Source organism: Oncorhynchus masou, chromosome 17 (assembly GCF_036934945.1).
Source record: "Oncorhynchus masou masou isolate Uvic2021 chromosome 17, UVic_Omas_1.1, whole genome shotgun sequence".
Classification (NCBI taxonomy): Eukaryota; Metazoa; Chordata; class Actinopteri; order Salmoniformes; family Salmonidae; genus Oncorhynchus; species Oncorhynchus masou.
In genome coordinates this window covers 14,861,399-14,873,656 of record NC_088228.1, presented here as the reverse complement: position 1 = coordinate 14,873,656, position 12,258 = coordinate 14,861,399, and the positions used below count along the sequence as shown (strand labels likewise).

The window sequence follows — 12,258 nt, the reverse complement described above, 5'->3', positions numbered from 1 at the left end:
TTTGCGCAACACATTCGACGAACACCGAGCACACTTCTGTGAGGCCATCAACTTTAGATTTGGATTCGAAATATAATTCTCAATACAAGGTTCTGTTTAAAAGTGTAAAACATGTTTGCTCATAATGTTTCCTTACACCGAGTATTAGAGCTTAAAATATACCAATGATGTCATTTTGAGAAGGAACAACCAGTCTAAAACAGACTTTTGAAGGGAATCGCTGATCTTAAATGAAACATCTGCTCGTTCAATGTTCCTGAAGATATCAGTGCATTTGATGTTTACTCTCCAGCCTTTATGCTGCTGCCAGATATATTTTCCTCCTCTACTGTAGGCTACTAGCCAGCACTTTTGATATGCTAATAAACCTTTTTAGAGTACCTTAATGTAATTTGCTGTTGAAACTGTAACCTGCTTGTGTATTTGGTATAAGAAAGTCATGCTAACAAAATCATTAAAAAGTTAATTGTCACACAACTGAGTGTTAAGCTGTTATACAAAGGAAATGCCAATAAGTCGTTGAAACTGAGATTTTCTTATAATGTCCCTTGACAAAGGCTTTGATTTAACTAGAGTGTGGTGATGTGATATTAACTTTCTTTCCGCTCAAGGGGAGGATGCTGCAGATATTTGTTGATATCCATTATAAAACACAGAAACCAATATATATATATACACTGTCTTGTGCCCCCAAATATCTCTCACTTAAAATATAATTGTCTTCACTGACCCTATAGAACAGTGTTTCCCAACCCTGGGCCTCGAGTACCCTCAACAGTACACAGTTTAGTTGTAGCCCTTGACAACAAAAAAACTCATTCAACTCATTGAGGGCTTGATGATTAGTTGACAGTTGAATCAGGTGTGCTTGTCCAGGGTTACGGTAAAAATATGTACTGTTGGGAGTAGTCAAGTACTAGGGTTGGGAAACACTGCTATAGAGAAAAGATAAATTGTGAAGCCAGAAAAAAAATCCATTTTCACAGACCTTGATTCTTCTACCATTTAAAATCCCTGACAGGAGTAGTATTTGGTATTTTCTAAGGATCCCCATTAGCTGCTCCTAACGCAGCAGCTACTCTTTCTGGGGTCCACACAAAACCTGACCGAGTAGCTAACGGTTAGCTGTGTAGGAGGCTGTGTGGGGGAGTCTTTGTATTGTTGGTGCCATGCATGTAACAACAGCACATCAAATAGTCGGGTTGTTGTTTTGCATCTTTATTCTGCTACTGCTGCTGCTCTGAGCCAGTGTGATTAATGAGGATGAAGGAGATTAGAATGTCAAGTTGACAGATGTAACACGTGCCATATGTGATTATGAAAAGTAGTAAGTCCTTTGAAAATGTCATGTTGGTGTGTGTGTGTGTGTATGCAAGATCTACACTGAGTGTACAAAACATTAGGAACACCTGCTCTTTCCATGACATAGACTGACCAGATGAAAGTTATGATCACATTTTGATGACACTTGTTAAATCCATTTCAATCAGTGGAGATGAAGGGGAGGAGATAGGTTAAATAATCCATTTTAAACCTTGAGACATGGATTGTGTATGTGTGCCATTCAGAGGGTGAATGGGCAAGACAAAATATTGAAGTGCCTTTGAACAGGGTATGGTAGTAGGTGCCAAGCGCACCGATTTGTGTCAAGAACTGCAACGCTGCTGGGTTTTTCACGCTCAACATTTTCCTGTGTGTATCAAGAATGGTCCACCACCCAAAGTACGTCCAGCCAACTTGACCCAACTGTGGGAAGTATTGGAGTCACCATGGGCCAGCATCCCTGTGGAATGCTTTCGACGCCTTGTAAAGTCCATGCCCCAATGAATTGAGGCAGTTCTGAGGGCTAAAGGAGGTGTAGCTCAATATTCTGAATGTTTTGTACAGTCAGTGCATTTACCGTGTAGCTGCCCTTAGCTTGTGATATTCAATGTGTGAGCCTGTGAACGCATGTTGCACACACAACTGTCATCAAAGCTTCTGTTTCGTGATTGGCTGATTTCCACGCACCCGATTTGTGTCGCTGCCTGCCGCTGTGGTGACTGTGTGTGTGTGTCAGACAGATGCAGACAGGCACACTCCACTTCATCACTCCACCACTGGACCAGTCCGAGCCCGAATCACTGTGGAAAGACCCTGAGAGGTAAGAGATCAGTAGGACAACATGACGTTTGGTCATCACCTAGTTGTTCAGCATCAGGCTGATGACCATTAGCGACACTTTAGAGACGGTGACCAAAGTAGGAAGGTCACAAAAATGTGCTTTGCACTTGATAGTCTTGTAGAGGTGGTTACCAGTTCAGAGTATTGAGTTAGTACTGCTGGGACTGTATTCTGGAAGGCAAAAAGAGTGATAAAGATGGAGGGTGTTTGAGAAAAACAGGGAAAGAGAGATACAGAGAGAAAAAGTGAGAGAGGGGGAGAGAAAGATAGAGATGTAGGCGAGAGTGTGAGAAAAAGCGGAGGAGAGAGCTCTGCTTTAACAGAAGGCGGGTTGTGTTATTGGTATTTGGTTGATTCGGTTCTTACTATGGCTTAAGTGTGTGGTTGAAGTGGATAGAAACAAAGCTCTGCTCCAGTGAGCCAGCTGAGCTGAGGAGAACATAGAGTGAGGGTGGATTAAACTGTAAAAACACTCACAGCAGCACTGAGCATTCCTGCATACACTAGAGAGGTTGTCAAGCTGACCACTGGTTTAAGACCGGGAGTAGTGTTTTTAAAAATGTGTTTTATAGGTTTTAATGCTGGATGGAGAGCTGAGAAAAGTTGTAGTGAGTTGAGGAAGCGCTTTTGAAAGCTACTCTGACATACAGTTTTGGGTATTTTGTACAGCTGGAAGGCCCCCCTGGAACTCAAAATGTCAGAGTTATACAAGCCATTCACATTACAAGAGACAGATATATATCCAGGGTTGCCATTTTAGCCAATTTGGGCCAATAAAAATATCTGTGCTTTGTATACATTTTGTTTAGCATATGGGGTAGATATGGTGGCTTTTGTTGGGGTTCTCTTATTTTATTGAATTATTATTTTATTTTGTATTTAACCTTTATTTTATCAGGGAGTCATATTGGGAACAAGGTCTCTTTTACAGATGAGCACTGAGTTACATAAATACAGAAAATACACACATCAAAATAGAAATAGAAAATGGAAGCAGAAACTAAAACACAGTCATAAAAAACAAATGCGTTCAGCAGATTAACTGAACACCTTTAATGGTAGGCATACGGCCTCATTTATCCCAGCATGCCCAAAGTGAACAACTGATCCCAAATGTTGGACACAGAACAAAAGTGGAGCATTAAAAGATTAAAAAGCCAGTCCTGCCAAGGCACTCTCATCCACCTCACTTAAAGATCCATCATTGATCCAGATTGGAATGGCTTTTTAACAGCAGTGAGTTAACTGTGTCTAGGGGTTATTCTTCAATACAGCACCCTCACCCGAGACTTCACTCACTTGCACCACTCAGCTCTGGTTTATCCTTGAAACGACTGAAATATTTAGATGTTCTCATTGTCCACTTAGTCACAGAATATGAATACTATAACCCAGACAGCCCAAGCAATGAATTTAGGGGTCAGTCATTTGAAATAATTGTATGGACAAATCCTGACAGCTGGTAAAACACTGAAGCCCTTTATGGAAAAGGATTTTAATGGACCACAATGAATAATCAGTGAGCTAATGATTTCAGAGCAGCAGTGACGTTGGTCATGGAAATCGACAGGGTTCTAAAAAGTGCAGGCAAAATCAAACGTTCCATAGCTGGTCTCTGAAAGAGAAGGAGCCTGGGGGCGATAGCTGGATGCTGCAGTATCCGATGCATACGCGCCCAACGTATCTATCTGTATGGGGATTGGGCAGGATGCTGTGAGAGAAGCGCGGGGGGTCGCGGGCGATGCAATGCATTTCAGTGGCGTTTATGCCAATACTTATTCCGTCTGCTCTAGTTAACTTCAGACAAATTTGCCTTTCGAATCGATAATTCCGATCGACACCTACCACACACACCCACATAAACCGAATCTCTTCCTCCTTCAAATTAAACCTATGAATTACTCGCAACGGGTGGCCGCTTGGTTGAGTTCTCTACCAGTGAATGTAGTTCAAATAATATGTGGTCGCTTCGGTAAATTGGAGATGATATCCTTCTGGTTGCTCTGTTGGAGGCTGCTGGTAGGTACCAGATATGTTATCCTATCCAAGTATACTGTATATTTTCGCCACGGCCAGCTTGTTTTGATTGGCAGCTCAAGGCTTGGATGGGTACATAAATCGCATGGATTTTGCACAGCTACGGCACGTGAGTTAATCTGTCACTATGCTGGGCATTTGCCTGGTCGGTGCATGTCTGTTTGCTATCTACATCACCCCGCAGAATGGTGGAAATGTCTGTAATTTGCGCAGTGGGGTATTCTAAGCATTTTGCGCGTGACTATTTTATCTGTTGTCCAACATGTCTTTGGTCCTCAGCCATATGACAGGTGGTTGGCCTTTACGAAGATCAAAAAAAAATGTCCCTTTAAATTAAGGCATTTTTCACATTATTATCAGCCAAGCAATTCATTCTCATAAACATATTTACTCTCTGAGATTTCCTAGAATTGAATTGTCTCATTCTGTATCACTGCAAATGGTGGATCATTTTCCCATTGGTTGGGTATCCTGGGGAAATTGTGAACAGGTTATTCAGAGTACATCACTCAACCTTTGATGTAACAAGGGAAGGGGTGTGAGGGACTCTCCTCATACTCAACAATCAAGTCATCTTTCAGTTGTATTTTCCACCTCCCACGTAAACCGAACTGAGGGATTTCATCCTACTGTAACCAGTTGTTGATATCATCCTTGTCTGTAGACGATCAAAACAGTAAACCTATCTTGGCTGTGCAGACCACAGACTCCATTTTGCAATGATTGAGTAGAAAACAGAACACATTACCTGTAGGATGTGCTGGTCCATACACCTACAGCAGGCCACGTGGTCATGATATAACAGTACACATGGACAACACAAAGATACATGGCCATGCAGTTGAAATGTGTTGCTGATAGCCTGGCAGGTGAATCCGTCCCTAGCCTTGTGGTAATTTGACCTTCTGCAAAGCACTCAAAGATTTCCTTCTCATTGAATTTTCAAACTGTACATGTAAACATTCATAATGCTATTCAGTAAAATATGTGTGTGTGTAAAGTAAAGCTTCCCACTGAGCACAACCTGGTTGAATCAATGTTTTTTCAACGTAATTTGTCAAGCTATTGTGACGTGGAATCTAAATGGAAAATACATTTGGATTTGCAAAAAGTCATCAAAACTGTTGTTTTGAGGGTGACATTTCAACCACAGAATTATGTCATCATGGTAACCAATTTTCAACCTTGTATAAAATATGTTTAGTTTGTACCTTTGAAACAATGTCAGAACTTCAACGTTATATCCACTATCAGAAAAAAACAATAGGCTTAGCAGTACCTCCTACTGGAGAGCAAATGTATCTACAGCTATTGCATTTGGTCTCCCGTCCCGGGGTTTAACCAAGCCCAGCTTTAAAATTGGCCACTAACTACTACCAATGTGTTACCGTAAGAATGATTATTTAGAGATATCTTAATAACTAAATATATTCACCATTGCTATCGAAGTCATTCAAAAGGGTAGGTTTAACAGTGCAAACTACATTTAACCATACTGTATAAGCTTTTGCAAAGAAATCAAAAGCTATTGTTTGAATTCAGCCCAGGGTTCAACAAAAATAAACAATACATATAGGCCTAGGGTTCAACAAAAATAAACAATACATATAGGCCCAGGGTTCAACAAAATAAACAATACATATAGGCCCAGGGTTCAACAAAATAAACAATACATATAGGCCCAGGGTTCAACAAAATAAACAATACATATAGGCCCAGGGTTCAACAAAATAAACAATACATATAGGCCCAGGGTTCAACAAAATAAACAATACATATAGACCCAGGGTTCAACAAAATAAATAATACATATAGGCCTAGGGTTTCAAGCTTTAGTGAATGTCAAATTTAATATGTTGGATTCACGTCTCCATTTCAACCAGAAAATCGAAGTTAAAAGAACAGGAATAAATCAAATCAAACTTTATTTAAAGTGCATTTAAAGTTTGATTTGATAGTCCTGTTTTAGTACTTCGATTTTTGGTTGAGATGGAGATATTTGGTTGCGCTGACAATCAAAACACAATTTAATCTCACTTTTGCAATACGTAAATAGCCTATTAACTTGTTGGATTCAATAGTCTACATGTTGGATTCACATCTCCAACTAAAACAAAAATAAAAGCTAACGAATAGGATTAAGCCAGTGGCTCAGATGAGACTATCCAAGATTTAGATACATCTCCTTTAAAATATTGATATTTGTTTGTCAACCAACACAATTCAATATACCTTTTGTAATTCAGTAAATAGCCTAAAGTTAAGGCTATGTAACAGGTTTTATTCAACTCATCCATGGCCACATTTAAAGGTTACTGTAACTCTAAAGGTCTTATTGTGTCATCATAGAAAGTGTGCATGTTCAGGATAGCATGCAAAGATCACAGGTCTGTGGAGATCTTCACAATATTAATGAACAATTATTATATATTAACAAATATAATGAACAAATGAATAAATCTTGTAATATAATCGCAACTACAATCCAGGTCATTTGGTGGTGCTATTAGATGAAGCACAGTGATAACACCTTAACTTGTAGTATAAATGCAACATATCTGACATTGTAATCCCATTTGAACTTTGTTGTGTTTTTAAATGTTGAAATTGAAGTCTTAACACATTTAGATGACAACTAAACCAAAAATCTGAAATTGTTTTTCCATGGGGAATTTGGTTGTGCTTTTAGATGGTTGAACGCATGTGATAACACATTGGGAATTCAACAAACTTCTGGCTGCCTTTTTGAGTGGGTAAATAAAGGTTGACATTTCATTGATCAACGTCTCAACCAAAAATGAGCAACATTTCCATGTTGAAATGACGTGGTGTGGCCAGTGGGTTAGGCTACCCTACTTTTCAACATATGTCCCTGTTGTATCATTCAAGATAAATCTGGTCCATCTGGCAGATCTAGCCATTACTGCTATTGTAGAGAGCTTACTGTACATTTAATACTGCTCTATGTACATTAAATATGACCCAGAGGATAAAACAAATGAAAAGGCATCTCTCTTACAAGCTGCTCCCAGGAGGGCTTGGATTTTCATATCAGCAAGTTTCTAGGCAACCGTTCCAAAGCTAAATTTATACCATATACAGTACAGCATGTTTGCTAAGAGATTCACACCAAGTGGACTTGATCTCCATCCAGGAGACAGTCAGAAACACCAGTATATGGGAGGAATAGTTTGTATGGTGGTGCACTGGAGAAGCAAAGCTAGTGCAAGTTAAGAGCTTGAAAGAAATCACTCCAACCATCAGCATTAGGATTGATACAGCATTATGGATGAATGACCAGTACATGTTGAATTCAGGTCTTAGTACAGTGTGGTGGATGGAGGCTGGGTTGGATGCCCTGAGGGCTCGAATGTACTGATTCCCTGTACTGCAGTACCAGTTCAAACGCTATTGGGACACAACCGAAATGACGGGGGCCGAGGTATTTCATTCTTACATAATGGATCCAATTTGTTCTTTCAGATGGGTTTATTCTGTTCTCTGCCCAATGCCATTGTCACAGTATGCAGCACCGCATGTTTGCAACATGTGCGTAAACAAACACACACACACACACACACACACACACACACACACACACACACACACACACACACACACACACACACACACACACACACACACACACACACACACACACACACTCAGAAACATGTGCAATGCTTTCAGCATGTTTTTGTTTTTCTTCAGATAAAGAAACTGTTGATTATTTGCAGATATGGGGTCTCCAAGCTTTCAAACAACTTAGGCAATAAGCACGCTACACAGCTTCACTTGAAAAATAAGTGCTGTCCAACTGGTGGACAGGAGCCTATGCCAACTCCAATGGTGTGAATTATCAGTGTTGGTATGTGGGTGTATTCACTATGCAATAAATGTTGTCTTAGCAATAGCTAGGTATGTTGATTAGGGCAACTGTGTGGGCTGATTTGCTTACATCCCCTAATCAAGAAGTCAGTTTTAATCACATGTAAACTGTTATTAAGGGCCTCAGAAAATGGTCTGGTCACCATGTTTCATGCATACATGTACTGTATGTAGACAGCTTGCATCTCTTGTATGAAAACGTTATCCAAACGTTCATCTAAAGACATACAGTATGTATGAGAACAAGCCCATCTCCCTTCACCTAGCCATTTTCTGTGGTTTTTTTATGTATGTCAGTACTATGTTTGTTTTGACATCAACATGTTATCCCTGGCAGAATCACATGCTTGGCTGTGAAATTATCAAAATCATGCTAATTCTCACCCACTTACAGCGAAGCCATGCTCGGTTTGAAGCATGTCTCATGGTATTTTATGCTTTCAAAAGATTTCCTCCCACCCTCTGTGAGCACCAGAGTGAAGACGGTGTTTTGATGAAATTAAAATGGCGTGGTGAAACCCTGGTGTGTCATATCACAGAGAACCAAAATGAAAACCAGTTAACCAGTTACTGTGGTGGGTGTTAAAAGCATAACATTATACCACCTATAAGGGTAAACTATATATTTTTTACATGGAACTGAGGGTACCTGCTGGTATAGGTGTTACTTAATTTGAGATTCACTAAATAAGGAATTCTACTCGCCACCACACTTCATCAAAAGAGCCATCGAAGAAAGACAAAAATACATCATACCAGGTTCAGTAGGCTATCCCATTGATCTATTCAGATACAGGTTTTTTTTGTGTGTCTCTGCCTTATTCTACCCTTAAAGTGTTTTATTTGACTTCCATAGAGAGCCACAGCTGGAGTGAAGAGGATAAAGGGGAATGAAGTGAGAGAGAGCTGCAGTGCCAGTGCCAGCGACACTCCACAAGAGAAACAACAAGAACAAGAATCCCACTCTGGGGCCGTAGCCATGGAGACCAGCCAGCTTTCAGAGACGGACGAGCTAACAGACTATAAAATGGATTCTGGGGAAACGGAGGACCAGAGACCCCTGCTTAGTGAGAGCGAGGAAGAATGTGACCAAGAACCTTTCGCAGAATACAGAGGAACAAAAGAGAACATAAAAACATCAGTGGATGAACCAGACGAGGATGATGAACATGTGGATGGAAACAGAGAGGAGGGGATTCTCAACTTTGGGACAGGACAAGATGACTTCAGTCTAAAAGAGTTACTCAACTCCTCAAGTATATTTGGGAGTGAACCCGTTTGCAAGGTGGAAGACCTGCTTGCAGAAGATGACGTGGACAACTCTGCTCCATCTGAAGTGATGGTGACACAAGAGTCCATCTTGGAGCAGCTTATCCGAGAGGAGGTCTCCTCTGACGTTTCTACGGGGTCCTGTCATGACCTTGACCGAGACGACCTGAGTGACTGTCTGCAGGTAGAAATGGCCATCGTGTCATCAGACAGCGAGACTGATGACCAATGGAGGTCCACTTTAGCATCTACAGTCAACAAGGAGGAAAGGTGTGACGGAAATGCTCAAGATGCTCTCGAGAAGGACAAATTTGCAGGGGAGGTAGAGAATGGGGCCAAGGATGAAACTGCAGATAGTCCTCACGAGCTTGAACAACCCGATTGCCCCACAGAATGCGAGATCCAAGACCAAGATATGTCCTCTGGCCAGTTCAAGGTCTTATCAGAGATTCCAGAGGATGAAGAAGAGGCCAGCCAAGGCGGAGCTTGCAAAGTACGTCGTTCTACATCTGCAAGCTCTTCTGTAAGCTCTGACCCTGACAAGAAGGTTCCTCAAGACTACTGTGTGATACAAGAAATGACGAGTAAGAACGTTAGTACAGAGCATGTGGACTTCCAGGGGGCTCGGAAGCAGTGGCGCCAAATGGAGGAGCAGACCAAAGGACAGGTCCAGGTCCACCAGCCCACTGTCAGACAGCAGGGGATGTGCCAGGGAGGCCACAGCGCCATGTACACACCCGTCAGGAACATCGACCGACCCAGGAGGGATACCGAACTCGACAGCCTCGCCCTGGGTGACTTTCATCACACCCAGTTCAGCCCATGTTCAGAAGACTCAGGTCTGGATGACCTCAGCTACAGGTCCCCTTACGAGGACTCAGACAACCCTGTCGAAAGGGAGATACGACAGACCATAGAGCGCGAGGAAAACTTCAGGCGGGAGAGAGGGATCGCAAAACAGGGTCAAGCTGGAGAATCATCTGCACATCCCAGACCAACCACTCTCTACCCCGGCAAGTACGGGAAAGGTTTTTGCCAGGAGGTGGAGGAGAAACGGAAGATGTTTGACTCTAGTGATCCCGGATGCAGGCCACTGAGGTCTCCCGATGCAAAAACCCCAACCTTCTCCATAGCCACCTCCCCCTCACCCACACCGAGGTGTGCGACCTACCATGAAATGACCGCCCAAAACGTGATCATCCTGGAGCCAGACTCCTACCCCACCAGCCCAAGGCACCGCACCCGAGGATCCCTGCTCTCCCCGGGTCCCAGCCGTTACAGCGAGTGGCCTTTGGAGACGTCAGCCAACGTCATCATTCTAGAGACGTCCAACCTGATCATTAGGAGCGCCTCAGAGTTCTGCCTGAGCTCGGCCTCCTGCCAGGAGACCCAGGAGAGCACATTTGTCAACAACCCCTTCTTCAAACTGCGCTCACGAAGCTCCATGTCCCTAGTGGACCAGGAGATTAAGATGGTGAAGCAGAGGGAGGAGGAGTGGAGGAGGCAGAGGAGCCAGATGCACACCAGGGAGAAGTATGACACTGTTGTGGTGTCCCCGAACCTGGAGAACCTGAGCTTTGATACAGCAGGTATGTGCTGATGACTGATGAAGAGCACGGTTAATATGGGAGTTTGTGGTTTGTGGCTGTGTTGTGTTTTCATTGCATCACTAGTGGTCACCACTTGTCCAAATTCATGATATTACAGGTCTCTAAGCATATGAATGTATGATTATTAATGGTTTCTCTTTCTTCTTCAGAAGTGCCACTGAAATGTGTGTCTTCCCCTTCATCACCATCAAGGTCTCGAAAGCTGGACCGCTCCACCCTGTCATGTGACCATAGGGTATGTCCTATCTTCTCCAATCATAATTAATCAACGAACAGATGTTAGCCTAGTCACCTGATCAAATGTTTGTGCTTTAGTCAACCCCCTTGTGGTGTTCGTTGTCATGCCAATTGCAAAACATGACTAGTGTAGAAAAAAATATTTTGTCATCTGATTGCCTCACTAAATGTCATCTGAATGCCTCATTAAATAACATTGCATGTGCTCATGTTTAATTGTGTTCATTACATTTTCTGATACTGTTTTTTCATTACAAACCATTTTATGCACCATCCATTTTCACCTTGAAACTGCATGCAGTTTTACAGGTGAAACTCTTTCCCCCAGTTCCCAGAATCACTCTCCACATTACCAAGGAAAAAGAATGTGATGGCTCAGAGATGGGAGGCAAGACTATTTGTCAACCACGACCAAGAGTGAAGAACATCAAACCTGAATAATCCCATTCCATATTACTACAGCTGCCAACTTCCTGAACTTTGCTAGATGTTTCCAGTTCTATTATTGATACAGCTTGAATATATATATATATATATATATATTCATTACTGGTACTGTACTTTTAAAGTTATTGTGAAATAAAATATGTAATTGGTATTGTAAGAGATATGACACAATGTAATGAACATAAATGGACTACCGGATGAGTACATTACGATATTGTTCAGTTAAGATCTTTACATATTTTTAAGTACCGTCTTGGTTATAAAAAAGAAAGATATTTATGGTATTTTCGTATTGTATTTTCCTCTAAATAGAGTTTAAACTAAAGAGGCAATAAGAATATTATGATAAATGTGGAAATCCAAAGCAGTAAAAAAGGAATCTATCATTGTTCTAAAATAAAGAATGCATATTATGATTACCTATATAATTAAATTCATTTAAAATGTTTCATGTCATAGCCACTTATAGTATAGGATATTCAAAGCTTGACCTGACATTGCCATTTTGAGATGCCTTTTTCAACTATACTACTGTTTTTTATGCTTCACAATGTGATCTTTTTTGTTTGCAAGTGGTCTAGTATTATGTACTAAACTAATGCAAAAC

General features: G+C 41.4%; 1 protein-coding gene across 5 annotated transcripts; it reads left to right on the top strand.

Moving 5' to 3' along the window:
* The first annotated feature begins 2,025 nt into the window (after positions 1 to 2,025).
* si:ch211-153l6.6 (uncharacterized) lies at positions 2,026 to 11,733 on the top strand. 5 transcript variants are annotated; one of them, XM_064991901.1, is made up of 4 exons: positions 2,026 to 2,143; positions 8,945 to 10,946; positions 11,117 to 11,202; positions 11,533 to 11,733. In XM_064991901.1, exons 2-4 carry the CDS (start codon positions 9,068 to 9,070, stop codon positions 11,623 to 11,625), a joined length of 2,058 nt encoding a protein of 685 aa, XP_064847973.1. In that variant the 5' UTR covers positions 2,026 to 2,143; positions 8,945 to 9,067; the 3' UTR covers positions 11,626 to 11,733. The 5 variants fall into 5 exon arrangements, with proteins under 5 accessions (XP_064847973.1, XP_064847972.1, XP_064847970.1 ...); XM_064991900.1 differs by lacking the exon at positions 2,026 to 2,143 and adding an exon at positions 3,776 to 4,182 and having other exon boundaries at positions 11,160 to 11,202; XM_064991898.1 differs by lacking the exon at positions 2,026 to 2,143 and adding an exon at positions 3,776 to 4,182 and having other exon boundaries at positions 11,160 to 11,202; positions 11,506 to 11,733.
* The last annotated feature ends 525 nt before the right edge of the window (positions 11,734 to 12,258 follow it).

Excerpts from the sequence above, each read along its gene's own strand:
- si:ch211-153l6.6 (XM_064991897.1), top strand. The coding sequence starts at position 4,057 with ATGAATTACTCGCAACGGGTGGCCGCTTGGTTGAGTTCTCTACCAGTG. Across the intron at positions 4,183-8,944 it reads TGCTCTGTTGGAGGCTGCTG|AGAGCCACAGCTGGAGTGAA; the intron begins GTAGGTACCAGA and ends TGACTTCCATAG. Across the intron at positions 10,947-11,116 it reads CCTGAGCTTTGATACAGCAG|AAGTGCCACTGAAATGTGTG; the intron begins GTATGTGCTGAT and ends TTTCTTCTTCAG.